This window comes from Lates calcarifer, linkage group LG10 (assembly GCF_001640805.2).
Source record: "Lates calcarifer isolate ASB-BC8 linkage group LG10, TLL_Latcal_v3, whole genome shotgun sequence".
In the NCBI taxonomy this organism is placed as follows: Eukaryota; Metazoa; Chordata; class Actinopteri; family Centropomidae; genus Lates; species Lates calcarifer.
The window spans coordinates 19,897,433-19,918,555 of record NC_066842.1 but is presented as its reverse complement, the minus strand read 5'-3'; the positions used below and the strand labels follow the sequence as shown (position 1 = coordinate 19,918,555).

Below are 21,123 nucleotides of genomic sequence, written 5' to 3'. Positions count from 1 at the left end.
TTAACACTCTCCTCTAGAGAACTGTGTTGTTCCCTTGGACTGTTTTCGCTGACAGCATTTGGTTTCAGATAATTTTTGATGTCCATTGGCTTTTGTTCAGAGAGGAGTTCATGTCAGCCTAACAAGCGACTTTCATCTGTAATGTCAGATGAACTATAATTTCAGCTGACGATCACCCTGCGTACAGCTGGGGACATCAATCTAGTGTGGTGCAGAAGCTCAATTTAGTTTAGACACACAATGATCCACTTTACTAATATTATAGTATTATTACAGTATTATATTAGTATAATTCTGCCAGAAGCCAGCTAGCTTAGCTTAACACAGAGACTGGAAAGAGGGGAAAAAAGCTAACCTGGCTCTCTCTCCATGGGAAGGTGTGGTTTTTACACTTTGGTTTTTGGTTTAAACTAATGAGACACAGTGAGGTTTAGAGATGCTACTAAGTGGATTTTGTTATGGACAATGCCAAGCTAGCTGTTTCCAGTCCATGTGCTAAGCTAATCTAATTAGAATTGAAAGTGGCATCAAACTTCTCATCTAATTATTGCCAAGAATGTGAATAAGTGTGTTTCCCAAAATGCCAAACCAGTCCTAATAAAAGGATAAATTATTGATACAAGTGCTTTAACATTGTTAAAACATGTTGGAAAAAAGTATTTTCCAGTGAGTTTGGGTAAATGATGTGCCAGTAAAATTCCTCCACACCAATCAGTTGTGATACACACATATTCATAATTTGGAAAGAGCACACATGAAAAGAACATGAAAAAGACTCTGTTTCCATAAGGGAAATGAAGAGGGACAGAGCCAGGAAGAGCCCTGTCTTTCTGTGGAAATCCAGATACCACCGCTCCAGGCTTTTGAACACATTATGTCCTTTCATTAGGGCCCAGACTGTGGGAGAGAGGGGTGTCAGCTGAAGAGGAGGCCTCCACCCTTCTTTTGACCCTCTGTGTGACTCTTCCTCTAATTTCTATTTTGACTTTTTGGTTCTGCTCCTCTCATTCAGGTCTGTTAAAAACACGTCTATCTAGCTGCGATCTGTAACGGATGACTATATGACCCCGGCCACACGACCATCCCCTCGTAAACTCGGGGACTGTGGAAACTGCTTCTGCCCCTGAGACCTATCAACATAGACGGCCTTTGCTTTGGTTACTGAAACACAGGTCAGCTGTGTGACCCTGAAAGGATATTATCTCTGCAGACCTAAAATCCAGGGCAGATGTAGATTAGTTTTTCTACAGTGTTTAGAATTTTCAGTTTTTTAGTGCAACATTGCAATTGCCAGTGCAGCTTTTTGAACATGCTATATGGACCAAAAAAGGGGGGTCGCCCTAACAAGATTTTTAATTAGGAAGTGCTACTCCCAGACAAAGACACTTCAGGAGAATGTTATCACCGTCAGTAAAGAGCAGGAGAGAAATAATGAAAAGCTCTGGACAGATGAAAGAGAGTGTCATAAAAAGAAAGTGGAGAGAACCAAGAGAAGAAAGGTGAGAATGAGAATGAGAAGTGGTTCATGGAAGCAAAAAGATACACAATGTGAAGTCAGACATGTAGAAGTCAGCAAGGCAAGCTTCAGACCAGAAAGTCGACACAGTAGTAACTTTGAATGGAATGTGACTGATTAACATTCAGCCCCCCTAGACATCTATTGTTGGGTAAAGCACTTAGCTCCGAGCTACACAAGTGAATTTACTGCTGGTTAGTTTATGTAATGTTTGTTGAACAACTGCCACAAGTCAGTGATCTGACTCAGCAATGCCACGAAGCTTGTTTGTTAAGAAGTTATTAGCTAATGTTAGCCACTATAAGCTACTGGTCATACCAGACCAAGAAAGGCTACAGCAGCACTATCACTGAGTGTATGGAATTAAACAAGTGTGTGTTTTCTCTCTTGTGTATTCAGTTTTTAATTCATAAAAGAAATTTGTCAAAAGTAACACAGTCTCAAAAGAGGATGACACAATAGTCTTACCGTCATGGCCAGGAGTTTGCCATAGGTGAGGTGTGCAGGGATGTGGTCGGGCTTGGCTCGCAGGGATTCTCGGTACCAGTGTTCAGCTTCAGTCAGCTTGCTCAGTCTCATGTAGGCCTCTCCTGTGAAAAGCAAAGTGCGGGTCAAGTGAGAGGTCAAGCTGTCAGAGGTTAAGACATCTTCCTATTGTTCTGCTGAGGATTTGCATGACAAGGCAGCAGTGAGGCCAGACCTCATTCCACTGGGGAACAAAACTCAGTACAAAACCCATGTTGTATACTGGTTAGTCATATTTTTACATATCAAGTCGTATTTGGTACTGAACTAAGAGGATGTATTTGTTAAGCATTGTTTAAATACACCATATTCACACTGCAGACATTTTACGCACTACATTCAGTGTCTTTAAATAATTTCTTAAATTCAAAAAGAATTTGACTTAGTTTATAAAATCAAAACAAGCTGAATTCAGTGGATATTCTAAAAAAAACTATAGAAGTGAGTCTATAACACACCCCCTCACGCTCCCTGCTCTGTCAGACATCATCTGATACCTCCTCCACCATAACATCTGACCCTCTGCCTGCTAGCACCTGAAATAACAATGACCTCTCTTTCATAGCCTTCCAATAACACTTGTATTATTACAAGAATTTGACAACATTGGCTGGTAATTGAACACAACACAGTTAAAATCAACATTATGAGATATTTAGGGGAAGAAACTGAATGTATCACGGGTTAAAAATTTCACTACAACTCGGTATCATGTTTTATATTTCGAGCTACACTGACTCTTATGAACAGCCAAATGACCGGACAAGTTGTTTAGACTAGAGCGGACTGAAACTTTAATTCCGTGGGGATTTGGTCTAATCACTTCCCTTATTAGAAAGTGTGATAAGCAACAGGTGACACACATCTAATTACAACCGGGGGACCTTTTTAATCTGATTTAATCTAATCACACTTTCTCCAGTGAGCGATAAGGCTGTATAATGATACCTCCTGATACACACTGTGGACATGTAAAAGACATCAAATTTAAGTGTGTAACTTGTGTAACTTCCTTTTATTGTGAGAAAATACAGCTCAAGGCTTAAGACTTTTCCCCCCAGATGTAATGTAATACATGAGAATATATTTTCAAGATGATATCCATCAGAGCAGCCTTATGTTTTAGATTTAAGTGTTGGAAATCCATGATACTGTAGTCACATTACCAAGATATGTCCTTGTCAACAGCTAACATCAAATAAAGCATAAGAATGGATTAGCGAATCACAAATATTGCAAATTTCAATACTGTCGCAATGTAGAGATTTCTTTTATAAATTCCTACATTCCCATGGCTGGCTTGCCACTTTATTCATTTCATTTGACAAGTGCAAGAACTGAAATCATCAGGTTATAGCTTGGATTATAGGACATTTACACCGAAGCCAAGGTACTAAACTACTTAAAAATGCATATAGAGGTCTGTTTTGACGTGGCCTCTTCATTTGTTGACAGGGTTTAAAATTCTTGTCTCGCCTTCCTGGCATCAGTCCTCTGCATGAGATTAGCACAAACATCAACGCACAATTAGAAATGACATCCAATCCAAGGAGCTGAAAACTCAGCTTCTCAGAGTGGAACATTCCTCAGTCCACCAGAGAGTGTTGGAGCGAGACCAGCAGGGTGCAGATTACCACCCAGGTCTGCCTCTGACGAAAGCTTCTGCTCCTCGGCGTCTGACAAACAGCGTGAGAGCGGCGCAGCGAGCAAAACTGGAGGGAAACAGATACGAGCAGGTGTGCCAAATGTGCAAATCAATTCAGTGAGGAAAACGACGCCGAGCAGCAGAAATCACAGATCTCTGGCTCAGTGCCTCCGTTACAGACGCAGTGCCGCTCCTTAACGGTGACTGGAGCTTTCATCAACATTTTGACATAATCTCAGCAGCTCTGTCAAACTGTATTTTGCCAACACAACCCGTGGCACTACCAAGTCTGGATTACATACGTCCCCGGTTTCAAGTGTGTGTGTGTGTTTAAGTAGGTGCACGTGTATGAGAGAGAGAAAGCAGGAGGGAGACAGAGAAAGGGAAAAAAGTAAAAAAGCAAAGACAGAGCAGCTATAATGAGCCTGCAGCAGCTGTTCTACAGCTGTAATCCAACAAAGCAAATTAACTCTCTGTAAAATGATATTGTAAAGCTTCCTACTGTTCAACAGCATGAGCTCAGCCTAAATTCCTAAAACAGGAATTTCACTGATAGAAAAATGGCTGTATGTGACACTGATTTTACACACTTATTTTGACAACAGCACATGTATATAAGCCCTGGCTACAGTAATCTTGACCATCTTCATGTTTATTAACCAAAGATGTACTGAACATAGGGTTAATCTCCTGAAATCTCACAGCACTAGTGGTATAGGGGATAAGGATTTGGGTTAATGCTCAGCTTCCTATTTTTTACACATGGAAATATTTCCCCATTAATAACCTATGTTTTGGGGGTAAATTCCAAAAGGTCAGGATATCCCTGTTCCACAGTGGATGTTAGTAATCCCTGGGTTATCACACATTTAAAGATGCATGTGTAAAACAGCGAGTGGGGCTGTAAATTTGTAAAAGTAGTTCAGTTAAGATGCTGCCTGTCCTGTTCGTTGTTTTAATGTACTCAGAACCACAAACAAAAATGTATGATGTATAGCAGACAACTCCTAAAAACTCCAAAAAATAACCCTTTAACCTCAGTTCCGCTGTCTGTTTTTACTTCCACATGAAAGAACAACAGGTTTTATACTTGCAGTCTTGAAAGAAAAGCAGCTCTTACCCATCATGTTGTAGAGGCTCTGTGGTGCAAATTGTCTTGGCATTTTCTGTATTGCTTCTTTAAACACAGAGAGGGCCTCCTGTGAATGAAACAAATAAAAAAAAGAAGGAGGGGGGGGTGTTTGCATTAGAGAGCGGAGAGACCCCGCCAGAGAAACTGGCGCTGGGGTAACGAGTCATTCCTCCCCTGCAGCCGGGGTCCTGACACTGTATGAATACACAGCGTGGAATTGGAGGTCGCCTGGAGGCTGGTTCATACAGAGCCCAGCAGAAAGGGTCTATCCTCAGTGTCACAGCTATTAAGACGATCAGAGCGGTGTCACACACTGACTCTGGTATGTATAGTGTGTATGTAGGTCCAGTGATTCACCTCACAGCCCCTTAGAGTTTAAATGGTGGAAGGAGCTGGAACTACTTTATTGCTGAAGCAAATGTTGCGGTTAGAGGTCGAAGGAAGTGGGACTTCACTCTTTCTCCAGCATGCCAACTATTTATAAAGGCCTTTATTGAATCTGCAGTTCTACTGCTTCATTCCTGATTGAATCAGCAGCATCGGTGCTTGTGTACAATATAAGTGTGCAGCATTGGAAAACCAGTCACTTTAGCCAGCACTGTAGGTCTTTAGGGGCATGAAAGAGAGTGAATTTGTTAGCAACAGCCTGAGGATTATCTGCACAAAACACTACGTCCCCAGTGACAGAAGCAATTTTGGAACATGTCCATATAAAACTGAGCATTTTCTCAGTGTCCCCCAAAGGCTCCTTGGGCGGCAGCCTGCATTTTATCTCAATTCACTATAGTTTTACATTTTCCAGGATGTAGTGTATGTAAAATAGTTTGAACTCCTATGGTAGTATGGAGTGTTTGTTAGACAAAATATGTTAAACAGATATGTTTCAAAGTACATGTAGTACATTTGAGCTGAAATAAATTTGTGCATGTAAACTACAGTACGTGTAATCAAGATATTTTCTATTTCATATTCTTAAGGGACAAAATATACATTATAAAATAATATTTTCATAGGAGTGTGATATCTATGTGGTGCATTTTATAGTGTTTTTTATATTCTGCACTGTGGATAAGTGTGTGGGTATATAGCTGACAAATAGCATACTGGCTTTCTTATGACATTTACCAGCTTAATTAAACAGATGAGTTATTACAGCTATTCAACAATGAAGAAATGAACATTCGCTACATTTGGGAATTAGTGTGACTCAGCACAACATACACATTTCTGTATGGTAAACTAATACAGTAATTAAAACAGTACCAACAACATTACCATACAGTTCTGTGAATTTAAGTCTAAATGCTAATGCACAGCATGCTAAAATATTCTGAAGCATACATGTGTCTTTAATGATTTCCTGCAGTTTGGGTCATTACCTCCTGATGTCCCTGCTCATGTAGCAGCTTGCCCAGGTTGTACAAGCAGCTGGTGACTGAGCTCTTGTGGGCGTGGGGGTCCTTCAGGTTCTCATCTGGGATATCAGCGCAGGTTAGGAAGGTGCGCTTGGCTTCATCAAGGCGACCCTGATTCATCAAGATGATACCTGTGTTCAAGTAGGCCGCTGTTTTGGAAAACAAAGCAGTGAGAATAGTGTTAGCATTAGCACTGATGATATGCTTGCATCAGCTTATTAGCATGTACTATAGTACTATAACTCTGATATGTTCACGCTGCCACAGCTTACTCTCCCTCCATATGTGCAACATTTTTGGTACTGTTGCTTTAACCAAGATTTAATGTTCATGTTTGTGTTTTTTAAGGAAAGATGAGCTCTCCCAGGAGACTCCTTGTTGTTGCTTGGATTCTTTGAGAGCTTCCTCAAAGAGAAGAGGAGCGATCTTTTCAGCCAAATGAACGTGTGGAACTATTTTCCCTTAATGGTCAGTTCCTTGAAATAAGTGCTGCTCCCTGACCTGAAGCCACAGAGATCAATGGTGCTGAAAAGGTGAGTAATGACCATCTCCATATGAAATATACCTTCAGGGTAGAACAATGACCCACTGTTAATCTTTCCATGCTTTACTGTATTGTATGTCTGACCTTTGCATACATCCTGTGGGATGCTTGTTAAACTTTTTCTTGAGCTGTCAAAGACAACATCTAATGATCGATATGCAGCTGGAGTGTAATTAGTCCCTGTGGACCTGCTTCTCTAAACAACTCCCTATCAAGACTGGCTGTTGGAATAAATTAACTTGATACAGCAGATCAATCTGGAAGGCTCCTCTATAGGGTGTTGACATATAATCAAGTTAAAGGTGGTGGCTGAGAATCAAACAGCCTTTTTTTTCCCTTACAAAGAAGTTACCTTCTTCCTCTTCTGTCCTTTGGATGTGTTATCTCAAAAGCTTTCATTATTTCACTTCTCATCCTCACACCTAACAGTCTTATCTCTCCTACCTGGTATTGCTTTCAGTGGTCAATATTGGGACTTTTTCCCTTGAATGAATATGCACTGAAAGGGGAACAGATAACAAAAACCAGGGGACAGACAAAGACAATCCCCCCCCCCAATTTCAGTGGCCTTCTAAGGTGATTTCTGTATGCAAAAAAGTGACAGAAATCAATAGGGCTTTATCACATAATAAATAAAAATGCTTCAGTTTGCACTAGTTAGCTCCAAATTAGGCAGTGAGTAATGGTGTAACCTTGAAAAACCGCTTAACTGTCACATTCACATTCTGTCTTCAACATGTCTGCTGTTTAGGGTAATTAATTAACCTTGTTATCGGCTGTAACAGATTGGATAATTGCATGCTGAATGAAAATTTTCTAGTCTAACCGTGATCTCGATTAGGTCTATAATTAATCCGGGGGATAAAAAGGAAGAGACGTTTAAGGTACTCTGTTTATCTGTCACTGACTAATGCCTGGAACAGTGGGGAGCTAATTTATTGCATGATCAGGTAAGATTGTGAGCGATTTGTTCTAATAAGGGAGTGAACCTGCTGAAGATGACAATGTATGGAAAATTGGGGTGATTTCTCATGGGAAGGAAAGTAGAGGGAAAGACACACCAAAGAGTGAGAAAAAGAAGTAGTTGTTGAGAAAAGGTAGGAGGGATAAAAAGAAACGAGAGTGTCATGGCCTGAATTCATAATAAATGACATCATGCAGTTACTTGATCTGTTGACATGGACTTGGCTTTGAAAGCCAGTCAGACAGCTGTGTTGAATGTTTAATTCAGCCGTATACCCGCTGCCCTTTGCCACCTATTCCTCTCCCTTCACATAACCACAGCCTGTGTTCACTGTTGCCTGGACACAGCACAGCCACAACCACAAGAGCTGGAGATTGTCAATAAAAAAGAAGAGCTGTACTTACAAGCCAGAGTTGGCCGGCTCCCAATGGCCAGCTTATAGTAGTGGAGTGCCTCTGAGAACTTGTTGCTCTCCTGTAGCAGCAAACCGCTGGAACAGACAAGAGAAATGGCGGCGGAGGCCGTTTAGAGCTTAAAAGACTCTAAAGAGGAGATGTTTAGAGTTATAAAGCTCTGTTAGGGTTAGACAAGAACACGAGCAAGCTGATAAAACTGAGGGGGAAGATTTAGATCTGAGCAAACCACAGACATTTGAGCACATTGTGAGTATTGGCTGTGGATGTTTTGCATTTTCTCCTCAGGCTAAAACAGCATCATTAATAACCCTGTCAGACAGACAGCACTCTGGGGAATACAAGACACTTCCTCTGAGAGAACAGCTCTGATCAATGGACACACGCAAGTAGAAGGAGAGCTCGTCCATTTGTTCTTGCACACTCTTAAGTCAATGAAACAGCTCAGAGAGGGGACGCACTTAAAAGAAAATCAAGTCTGAGAGCACAAAAGACATTTCTAAGCCTTGGGGGCACATTTTCACATCCACAGATACCAAACAAAATCAAAGACAAATGAACTTGAGCATCAAGGATAATAAAATGTAAACGACAATGCAAGATAAAACATAAACTCACAGGTTATACAGCATGTCAGCCATGTTGCTGCGGTAATAGAGGGCATTTCTGTATGCCTGTTCAGCCTCCTCCATCTTGCCTTGGCTCTTGAGGACATTTCCAAGGTTGCCCCATGCTGACAGGTTACAAAAGAAAAAGTTAGTCAAACAGAATTAAAAAGAAAATGTGTGCTGACCTTCCTGAATAACAACGTTTTCAGAATCTTAACGCGCTCTTAAACTGAAGCAACAAGAAAAGACATTTATGTGGCAAATAATCATTTTCTTTTGCTATTCACAGCCTCACACTGACACGGGATCAGTGTTTTTAACCTCTAAAGAGGGTGTTGTTCCGCTGTGGCTGGTATACTGAGACATTATGGGCAAAGGGAGATGACACACTAGGGGAGCTTTGTGCCAAAACCACCAGTCGTTCCTATGAGGGAGTGTATGAAAAGGAGACCACCACAGTGCTACTGCACAGCTAGTGGCATTACTGCTGAATGGCATAATGCAGTATCTGACAGGTGAAATAGGGTTGCTAAGAGCTTTTGTACGTTTTGCACAGAGACTGTGGAGTGTGAAAATAAATGCAGAGGGGGGGTTATAGAACAAAAGAAATTCACTGGATGAAAAATAACAGTGAAACAGGGTCATCAACTGAACTTTCATGAATAATATTTAGTAGCCAATGCCTGTTGCTGTGTAACAGCAATGTATTTTTTAGGGATATTTCATAGACTGCACAAACCCGACCAGAACTATGTTTTTTTTTTGAGAATTACTTTCTCAAAAGATTGTTGTTAAATACTCATAGTTATGCCTAAGGAAGCATTTGCACATTGTTGTTGTATCATGCATTAATGTACAAAAATAACACTAGTGTGTGTAAACCCTGAGCTACTGCTCCTTTTGGCATCTCCACAAGTCATATAGAATAGGGAGATGAAATCCTGGCTCATGCTGCTTTTGTTGACATATGTTTGGAGTGCTAAAATATGCAGTGTGCCTTTAAGCAATGTATTTACTTTACTGTTCAAAATCCTAACATCTACGGAATCCCAGAAGAATATCCAGTATAAATAAAAGCAGGCAGAAAAACAACAACTCCAGCTCCTTGCATCCAGTTATGCACAGATGACTTTATGAAGTTTTACAGTAAAGAGTTGTTTTGTGTATCCCGAAATTTCACAGTTCAAATGATCCAATGAGTATGCCTATGTTTGAGGCTGAGCTCCATTCAAATCTCATATTGGCCATAATGAATGTGAGTCGGGGACATTGCTCCTGCTCTGTTCGGCTGATGCCTTGCCAAAACAAACAGCTGTCATGCCTCAGCTCCGCTGCTGAATCTGAAAGGGAAATTAGCTAACACAACGTGTCCTGCTGTTGCCTTGCAAGTCCCTGCCCTGCTTCCCTCCTCGGCAGCCCTGAGAACTTCACTTTGGATGGGAATCTGTGCCTGATGACCTTGAATGCGAAGGCTATTGAATATTTTATCTCTTGTTGAAGGTGCCAATCAGGGGTGGGTCATGGTGCCCTTCCAAGCGAGACAGGGCATCTGGTGTCATGGAACAGACTGCAGGCTGAGTACGAGAAGATGTGTGAAAAAGGACATGCAAATTTATTGTAGTCTGTGGAACAATAGTAAAATCACATGTTTTTAAGAGTAGTAAATTCACACCAGTCTAGCTTTGCCTTTGGGGCCCTGAGTTCAACTTGTGAGCACTTGTGTATCCTGTGGTAAGACTGAGTGATGAAGAGGAGACACTTTGAAGTGGGTTTAGTTTGAATTATTCAAGTCAGCAGTAGCCTAGGAGAGACAGTACACATAATCAAATTCAAAACCTAAAAGCTTGTTCATGCCACTCACACAACCAAATATGATGGGTGAAAGAGGTTTTGATGGGGGAATGTGTATAAAAGGGCATAAAAGAGTGCCTGTGCTTCATGTTAGAGCATTTGTATCTTTGTGCATGCTAATGTGAATGATAGCATGCATCCCAGTTGGGCCTTACCTTTAGCAGGATTGACATAAATCCCTGACTTGTAGAGCATCTCCTCATTCTGCCAGTCCTGGTTCCTCAAAACAGTTTTGACACCAAAGAGAAGAACCAGAGCAGCGCTGCAGTACACCAACATTGTCCTGAAAGACCTGCGTTGCAGTCTGATGTACAGCGACCTCATCCCCACTGCTACCAGTAGGCAAAAGCCCATGCTGGGGATGTACAGTACTCTCTCTGCTATCACAAACCCAACATAGAAAAACAGGTTTGTGGCAGGGAGGAAAGGGATAGCCAACAGGCCTATAGAGAACACCACAACATTTTCAGTGGTGGGCAGTGGAGTCCTGCTCTCATAGTGCTTTTTGGTGCCATTTTGTGCACTGCTAATGTGAGCGCCTGTGTGGGAATTGTTCATATGTTCATGATTGTTATATTGGTAACTGTGTCCGTTACTGTTCCCATTTTTGCCATTGGTGTAATGATACGCTTTGCCATTTGTGTCTTTGCCCATAGCTTTGTGATGCGTCCACAGGCCAAGCCAAGCCAGCAGTAGCAGTCCAAGGTAGAAGACAACCGTATGTAGATTCCTCCAATCAGCCAGGCTCCTGATTAAAGGCAAGGCGTCCATTGACCAATCAAAGCTGAGTGTGTCTGGGCAGAGGAGGAGCCAAAAGTTGATGGCAGGCAGGTAGAAAAAGGTTAGCGTCCTGGTGAGGAGCGAGGGGGAGTCGGCTGCCGGGTTGTCGGAGTTGGAGAAGTTGGGCGGTTTGTTGCCCATCCAGTAGAAGCGGCAGGCTAACAGGACCACTCCCCAGGCTGCCAGCAGAAACACATTCAGCAGCAGGCGGACGTTCTTTCTCTGAAAGACACAAAACACAAACAAGACTTAAACCCGAAATCCACTGGAAAGGATAACAACTCTTGGTGAAAATATACTACGCTTGTGAGAGCATTAAGCCAGAGCTAGTTTTCTGGATGGTTGTAATATTTTTGACTCTTATACCTTTACTTGACACAGAATGAGGACTGGAAATTGAATGACGGAATGTCTGATCTAACACCACTTCAACGCACAAGAATAAAATGGCTCCATGGCCATGACAGTACAGATGCATTATACCATCTAGGAGCAGCGAGAGTTTTCAAGAACAATTTAGAAAGTTTGGACTAAGTAGAATAGATTTGATATGTGATTTTTTGATAAGTTTTGTTTTGGCTGCTGTATGAGAAATTCAGTGTCATCTATTTTTGTTTTGTTACGGACTCTTTAATTTTTTAAGCCAAGCAAGATAAAAAAAAAAAAATGCACACTAACATCTTTTATTAAACCTAGAACGCTCACACTAACTGAATTCATTGACTGTTTATAAATGAAAGTGACCATGTGCAATTTTTTCTCCATGGCCTCCATAGATGTATCAAAACAAACATGACTATATGAACTCCATTCATCATATTACAGGCTTGATATTAAACACTTTCCCAAATGCCGTGTGGAAACGCCTGTGAAATATTTATAGTGTGTTTGGTTGTTTAATGCTTTGCTGGCAGAGCACTGGAAAGTGACATATTTCCCCACAAGCATGTTCCACTGCTAGGACCAACTGACCTCTCATTGTTTTCATGTTGGAAATCCAACTAAGAAAATTGTGGAGCTTTCTCTAATAGTAGCAGCTAAAGCATGCACTACAGTGTTCACTCCTGTCCTGTAGTATTAACTGGAATTGTGCTTCATCAAAAATGAAAAATCGTTCAGTACCACAGGAGGCAATAATATATATATTATCTAAATATGAAGTATGCACCAATGGTTTATTCCATAAAACTCTGCAGCCTGAATTTAAACCTCCAGGGCATCACAGTCCTAGATGGTTTCTCAGATGTAATCCCTTTCATTATTTAAACTTAAACCCAAGGCAACACAGGGCTAACCTCACGTTACCTTAATACCAGTGTATGCAATCATTCTCCATCTCCACATGCCAAAAGGTGCAAACATGTTTCATCTGTGATCATAAACTTCATACCACTGCAGCTTTAGGGGATGCACTATTGATTTCCTCGCCCTGTCCATTGTCATTTACAGATTGTATCTTCGAAGAGAGGTTTCAGTAACCTCTGGGGGGACATCTGACTGCAGGGGAGAGGCTCTGTTGTCGGCTAATGATCCCTGCTAATGCAAAGAGCTGCAGCCCAACACTTAGCAACATGAAATTAGGTGGAAAACACGGGAGACAACACCATGACAACAGCTTGAAAATGACCTGCAAACAACTAATTGTGATTCCTGCTGTGGAACAATATAGGGGGCTTACAGAACACCTAACAATACAATATTCAGTACAATAACTGTGGAACACATCCAAATCTTGTCACAAAAGTGTTGTTTGTGGCTTTGATTTTATGGTGCTCGTCACAAATCAAAATATTACAGAAAAACATTACTTGAAGAATTAATATAGTCACCCTAATTAGAAGACGTATACTTCTGAGGTGCTCGGAGGAACACTAAGTGCACTTGTGGCTTAAGGGAGCAGAATATTGGTACACAATATTAATCACAGTTTTTGAAAATATCACAAGCATGCCAAAAAACAAAACAAAAAAAACTCCTATAAGGTCAGCTGTCAAACCCTTCAGGGGAGACCTGACAACAACCCATAGTGCTTCTGTATTTTGTGAGGATATACCACTGCTGAAGAAGCTGTTCAGTTGCTCGGCAACAAAAGGTCAGCGTTTCAATCCACATCACCATTTCTCATTAATTTGAGCAACTGCCAAAAGTGTTATCGTCAGCTCCCCATGGGTATCCAGGGGAAAATGTGGGCTGGAGACAGGACAGAGTAAATCACAAAGAAAGAGATTTTAAGTAGAACATAAGACTAGAATTATGAAAAATTACTATCAGATGCTATTAAACAACACTAACATAAGAATATAAAGTCGAGGCGCTGCACAGGGACCTAATGGATGAACCATGTCAACCAGTCAGCTATAATGAATCTACTTTGACTGGAGACCCACTGTGACAACAGAATCCAACATAAAAACAAAAGACCACAGCTAGGCAACTGGATACAAAACAATGGAGTCTGTGTCAAACAATCCCAGTTGCCTCAATGTTGCGAAAAGTAAAAAAGGAAAAGTACTAACATCTGTTGGTATATACAGATAATAGTGATAACACAGTACAAACATGGTCAAACGGGTTCCAAAAATGAGACCAAAGGAGGTTTTTGTCATGTGGAAATTCAATTTAAGTGACTGAAACTTTGCCAGTTCAAGTGAAAGGCCAGAACAGAAAGCACATGGGTCATGAAGCTAAAAATTATCTTTAAATGGTCCTGTAAAAAATAAATAAATAAGCAGCACTTCCTGTCAAACAGAGGTTAATGCCGTGCCTACGTATCATTTTAATTAGCCCTCAGTGTCAGACAGGAAAGCAGCATTTATTTAACTGCTGATTGTGGGATGACCCCCTGAGGTATGCTTGAAATAAACACAAACACAAACACATCCATAAGGACTACATGGGATAGACTTTATACAGGTCAAAAGACAAGTTCCATATTTTGGGAAATACACATCTTTATAACCTACTGTACAGTGTCAGATGTACTGTTCATATGTTATTAGGTCTAAAATAATGACAGTGGTATTCAGATTGACCAGTCACTAAAAAGTACCACTCATACCAACATCCAACTTTAAAATCTGTCATCTGAACTGCATATGAACTCTGGGCATAAGATGGATGATCATCATCCTCTTCAAATCTCACACACCAGGTTTCAATGTGCTATTTCATTCCATCCTTAAAATCACTGGAGTGAAGAAACAGAGGTCCTGTGGCCACTTTTCAATCTAGGCAGGTGAGCAGAAACTCTACAAAGAGATGAAGTGGACTGAAGTGGGCTGTAAGGCCCAGGGGCTGTACTCCGTGCAGACTTTGCCAGAGAGGCTTGCTGAGCGGTGTTAATACATCTCAATCACTGCTTCGGGGAATCCAGCTTGGATTTACGAGGGCTCTTCTGAAGGCTCTCAAGACGACTCCCTGGCCCAAGCAAGGGCTTACGAGACACCACCTCAGTGCTAACTCAGAACACTCAGCAGGACTGACTAGATGAAAAACCTCTTCTATTTCTGGAGAGAGCAGGTCGACTAAAAATTGGGTGTTATGTGGACAGGGCAGCATGCCAGGTTCCCAACCAGACAACACCCTGATGTCCTCTGAGGTAGTTCTGGGTTGTTTATGGCTGATTTTTTGCAGCAGCTTTGATTCTGCAAAGCAGCCTTGTTTCTGCTGTGGAGCAATGAGACGGCGTGAGTGTGTTTACACCTCTGTAGGTCTGAAAGTGCTGCCGCTGCTGCTGATGATGATGACAACCTGGCACCGCTCCCGCACATACTCATTCATACCTGGCACCATGACAAACAGATATGTCATCCTGACTCTTCCCAGACACTGCATCCACTCAGACACCACCACCTTAACCACATCCATATGTTGATTCTGAAGACTGAGGCTGTGTTACACTTACATTCTTGCGTACTTGCACATGGAGATTTCCCTTTTTTAAAATGCAGAATAAAGTCTTTGGGCAGTATTGAGAACATAAAAACAATCCTTTGATTGCACTTGAGCACACATTTGTAACCTCAGCGCTCCTTCTCTTGGCCTACTTTGCCAACTGCTCAGACTCTCTAAGGAAAACAAATGTGAAGGCAAAAAATATATAGGCAGTGAGCAAACAGGAAATGCTCTAGAGATGTTCTGGAGGACATATTACCAAGGGACAACATGAACCCCATGTCTATTATGTCTTGGATAAACAAACCTGCATCCTCCCTAATATGCCTGCGGTTAAAACGTCGACCATTCAAAAGCATAAGTTCAATTACCAGCCAGGCAACGGCTCCCCGGGTGCTATAGCTCTATTATGCAGGAAAACCAAGGCATTCCAGCTTTGTGTCTTTTGTCTATAATCCAGTTTAGTTTAAAATAAGTGGTTGAGCACAACCCCGTAGGAGGCATGAGGGCAGTGTTTTTTTTCTCCCCTTTTGTGTTTCAGTCGCAATCAGTTCAGAACTGAAACAATTTAGCCTTTATAAGGCAGGCGTGTGAATAAAATATCCTTGGAGATGAAATGCAAAACAGGCCAATTACGGAATCCCTATTTGTGCCTGTGCCTGCTTTTTTTTCCCCTCTATACTTTGATTAGGTTGAATTGACTGAGGAGAAAACTTAATCTAAAAAGGTTTTTTTTTTTTTTTTTTTAAACATCCGCTAGGGTGTTGTGAAAGAGTTCTTGTGGCAAAATAAAGTGGAAAGAGCTCAGAGAGAAATTTAATTAATTAGTTTGGAGAAAGGTACTCTATTCTCTGGGTACACACAGGCTTTTTTTTTTTTGCATAATTGGCTGATGCACACCATACCTTTTCTCAAGAGCGTTTTCAGAACAATCTATCACATGACACATCTAACTAGCCCATCAAACTGCAAAGCCCAGAGTGGCACACAGTGAGCACCTCAGAGAAAATCCTGTGAAAGGAGAAGTGGCATGCCTGACCTATTCCCCTCCTCTTCATCATTACTGAGATCAATTGTCTGCAGACTGCCTTTCATCAAGATCCTGTTTCACAATGATAGATTTGTAATGGAAGTGAAAATGAGCTTGGGGTACCAATCAGAGAGTATAACCACCTTCAAAGACTTCAGACACAGACAAAGCTCAAATCTGGTAGGAACACCAGATGCCCTTAAAAAGTCAGCATGAATCTTTCTAAAGGTTTGACAGATAAATACACACTCAGCTTGTGTGCTTGCTCCTTGACTGCTGGACCAACTAATCAAGCTTGTGGCTGATGAACCACAAATTCACCATCTATCTTTTACCCTCTTATCAGCAGCAGCTGTTGTGATCCTCTCCTCGGAGACAGTAAAGAACCTTTGGGTGTAAACCCTGATTGTAAGCAGGCAGGACAAGATAAGAGCCCAACTATTCACTTCCTAACAACGTGTTATGGATTACCAACAGCTGGCTCATGTTTTTGAAACACGAGTAAGCTGATATCTGACAATTTGTGCTTATACATATAAGCCGTTGCTGTTTATTTTGGTTGATTTCACTGTCATTTATCCGATAATAACAAAGATAAATTTACTGACTGGGAAATGTGCTTATTTGTTGTTTTTTGCAGAGGAATTACATGAATATGAAGCTAAAACTAGCTGCAGTTAGCTTATCTTAGCACCAAGACTGTAAATGGAGGAAAACCCAACTCTGTACAAAAACATCCAAATTAGTTTTCCAGCACCTCTGATTAACACATTAATTAACACATTATATGTAATTTCTTTAATGTGAAACATTAGTGTGAAAAGGGCATGTTGTGGTTGTGGTTAATTCATTAAGTTACAGTGCCCACCTAAGACAAAGCCTGGCACATAACCTCCTCAAAAAAACACAATGTATCATTTTTACAGTTCAGTTTTTGTACAGATTCAACAAACCAGATATAATGTATGAGTGAGCTTAGGAAGTGCTAACAGGTGGATTTTGTTACGTCTGGATGGAGCCAGGCTAGCTATTTCATTAGCTAGCTAATTGTCTGTTAGCAGTAGCTCAATATTTAGCATAGGGACATGCAAGTGGTGTCAATCTTCTAATCTAATGCTCAGCAATACGTGTATTTCCCAAAAATATTGGAGTATTCATTTAGGTATATAAGCCTCAGAGAGTAAGTTAACACCCAAGAAGAGTCAAAGTGTCAACAATGTTTGATACTTCCAAGCAGCTTCTAGCGAATCAGTTCATCTCAAGGCACATGCAATAAATTCTCATTCCTGAATTTTCCATGGAGCTAAGATGAACTGCATGGATTCTGTCATCACTCTGGGATAACCCTCTATAAATGACAGTCTATAAGCTTCAGTTTACCTAAAGTCAAGTGGACCACTGCTGGACTGCGGGCCACATGGTGCGAAAGGTCATGGGGTCAAACCCCACAGTGGACCTGCCCTGCACTGCTCATGATTAAAGCTTTTAACCCGTGTGAACCCATCAGAAAACCCACAGAGTCAGCTGGTCTGGCTGGAGGATAGAAAGAAGTGCAAAGACGGGAGAGGGAGGGGATCTGTCTCAGAGAGAGCAAAGGGTGGGAAGTGGACCAGTGATGAACAGGAATTTGTTGGAGATAAAAAAAACAACATATTATTGACTGATAAAGTTTAAAGAAGAAATATATTTCCAGTGATATGAAACCACAAAGGAGGTGCAGGAAAATGGGAAAGAGACCAAGGTGGACAACACACAACGTTATGTGGTGCCTATATAGATGAAAGGCACTGACTAGTTAAATCTCAGTGTTGAACATGGAGAGCACAACAGTTTTTCATTTAAGTACCACTGCCTATCTCCAATCTCAAAGACCTGATGTTAGAAAAGATCTGGGATTAAAATGTACGTGGTGAAGGCAAATAAATCTCAGCAAGAAAATTTCCGACCAAGACGTCTTAAAACACGCCAACTCATGCTCTCTTGGTCAGCCTTTATTAACCATAATCATTGAACCAACACGGGATCCATTTCGCTTGAAACCTTCACTCAACATTCCAGCTCGTCTCACTCTGCCTCACTTTAACTCAACCTCTTTAAACACACTTATTTTAGATGTCCCAATCATGCTACAAAATGTCTTCTTTTCATACTGAAGCCAGATGACCCTGGGTTAGGGGTCAGGAAGGTTCTCCTTCTCCAAGAGCGGATTTATTTTCTCATCAGTGGCAATCAGACATCTAGAGACATATAATGGCGTAGGAAAGACACGTCTCATTCTGTCCAACCAGAGGGTGCCTCTAGAGGGGATGAAATCCGAACTTCTAGACGGGAGTAAATGGAGAAGTGTGTTATAGGTAGACAGGAGGAAGGTGAGGGAGGGCCTGAGGAAAGGAACATAAACAGCTAATCAATGGAAAATCCTTCCTTTTGCCAAGCTTTCAGTGGTTACTGAAACTTGAGTTGATCAAATGTATGGAAAAGCTACAAAACTTCTCACTATATTTTCCAAAAATAATGACAGTTTGTCCTCTCGAAGTTAAACTTGTGCACAAGCTCGACCCGTTGACTCAAATTAGTAGGGAAAAATGCCAGTGCCATTTTGCTTTTCTGTTTTTTTTTTTTTTACCCCAAATGTTTTTGCTGGGTCACTCAGCCACATCAAGGTCACACATCACAATTCATTAACTATAAAGCTCCAAAAATGAAACTACGGTAAATTCATCTTCATTAGTACTCTGTACAAACTGAAGTCATTTTCTGAAATGGCAGAAAGGGTCAGGCAGACCAAACAATAAGAGCATAATGACAATGGAAAACCAAAGTCAACTCAAACTCTTAACATTTCAGAGGAGATATTTATTGAGTGAAACCACAGTCATGGTTTGAAAAATAAACTGACTGTTCCTGATTTCTGGTCTTTCGTTTCCCATATTTATTTGTACTGTGAGGGCCAACTAGACTGCGCGACCACTACTGCAAATTTGCTGTGACAAGATGCTGATTCAAGCTCTAAGGAGGGGGTATGAAATTTGGGTTGGAGGTAAGTGCTTACGCTCCATGCCGCTCATGGTCTCTCAAGGACTTTAAAGATAAATGGAAAAGACTACATGGACAGAAAAAGACTGTTTCTGAGGCACGTTGCCAGTTGTGTCCAAACTAGATTAGTCCTGTCCATGCATGGATTCCCAGTCATTACAATGCATTTGGGAGATCAGAACCATTGTGTTGCAGGGTTTACAGAGGCAGTAAGCTCCTACAGAGCATGCATGAATGAGACACACAAAGCCAGAGCTGGGATACAAAGTTAAGCAGATCTGCTGTCAAGAGGGATGTCAGTTACTGGATGTAGAAAATCGCTCCGATTGCATTTTTACTCCGTGAACCACTTTTTGAAAATAGCTCTCCGGTGTGTCATGTTATGGTTGACCACCACATCTCAGAGACAGCATGCCATTTGTTGCTGTTTACACTGGCTAGTAACGAGCATGAGAGAAGCTCAGAAAACGTACGGTAAAAAGATGACTTGTGGTGTGGGATGACGACGAACAGCAGAAGCGAACGTCAACCATAAAGCAGTCAAGGTCAGAATTCAGTCTGAGCTGAATCATCAAATGATAATGTTCTCCTTCTTAAGAGTGGATGGGTCACTGAGTGTGTGTTTGTAAAAAGACAAAAATACCAAAAGCTTAAATATTTCCTTACAGACAAATATAAAAGCAATCTCAAGTGTCAGAGTGAGTGTGTGTTTGTGAGAAAAATGACCACAGACACAAGGCTGTATTTAAAGTTGCTATATATAGGTTTTTCCTATGGCCTACATAGCCAGCGTTAGCATTAACAGCTGGTTACTTATGGAGAGCTTCAGCCTCTGTTGTGTCTGAGAAGCACTGCTTCTTTATTCTCTCATGTTTGACTGAGGGCAGACTGGACCCTCACTATTGCTAAGTGGTATTACAAGACAGGATGGATTGGAGTTAGCTGGTTAGCATGCTAACTTCTGTAGAAGAAGAGAAGACAGACTGGAGACAGCTCTTGGCAAGTAAAGGAATGAAGTATGATACTGAACTAACCATAAACAGTTTTTGCTAATGCTAACATTGGCCATGTAGCAAACGTATAAAGCAGCTAGAATTATTAAAACAATGTATCAAATAGCAGCGTGATGATGTGAAAGAGGTTGCTTGTAGTTATTACCAGCCAAATGTAAGACTTGGTTTTGGTTCTTTCTTACAGCATTGTTTTTAGCTGCCACCTTACACTATATGTTCAGTAACATACAGCAGATAAACAAAATTTGTAACTAGCTGGTGAACATAGTGGATCATTTACCAGCAAGTCTTGGTACAGAGACAAAAAACAGAGCTAAAAAAGGGTGAATTTTATGAAATTGCAGGTTTACCCACAGTGGTGTTTACTATGACACATAACAATAAAACAATAAACTTAAAGGCTAGTTGGCAGTTCAGAGAGAGCACTTTGTTAATAAGAAATAAAAGAGATTACACACATATTGAATGCTGTTCATTTTCCACAACTGTTTAAAATGTGGAAAATTCACACTATCCACCTGGTGGAATTACTCATAATACCAAAAGGGCACTGCTTAATTTGTAAAGGAACAGAGCCATAGATCAGACTCATAAAATCATCATAAAATCATTACAGAATCATAAAATTCAGTTAAAGACCATGGAATTACTTTAATTTGTAGCTTTCAGTATGAACAGTAAATCAATGATGGTCACAGAGGGAGAAAGAGAAAGAGCACTAGAGCAAAAATGTCAGAAAAAAAAGAAGAGACAGAGC

At 40.9% G+C, this 21,123-nt stretch overlaps 1 protein-coding gene across 2 annotated transcripts in view; it reads right to left on the bottom strand.

The window, feature by feature from the left end:
- tmtc2b (transmembrane O-mannosyltransferase targeting cadherins 2b) overlaps nt 1–21,123 on the bottom strand; it is a 90,160-nt gene that overhangs the window by 16,698 nt on the left and 52,339 nt on the right. The window contains exons 3-9 of one of the 2 annotated variants that reach the window (XM_051073530.1): nt 10,769–11,615; nt 8,773–8,887; nt 8,146–8,231; nt 6,198–6,382; nt 4,807–4,885; nt 3,637–3,753; nt 1,985–2,106 (exon numbers count right to left, since the gene is read on the bottom strand). In XM_051073530.1, coding sequence (XP_050929487.1) covers nt 1,985–2,106; nt 3,637–3,753; nt 4,807–4,885; nt 6,198–6,382; nt 8,146–8,231; nt 8,773–8,887; nt 10,769–11,615 — 1,551 coding nt within the window. The remainder of the gene's footprint in view (nt 1–1,984; nt 2,107–3,636; nt 3,754–4,806; nt 4,886–6,197; nt 6,383–8,145; nt 8,232–8,772; nt 8,888–10,768; nt 11,616–21,123) is intronic. The other variant, XM_018703473.2, reaches the window with a different exon arrangement.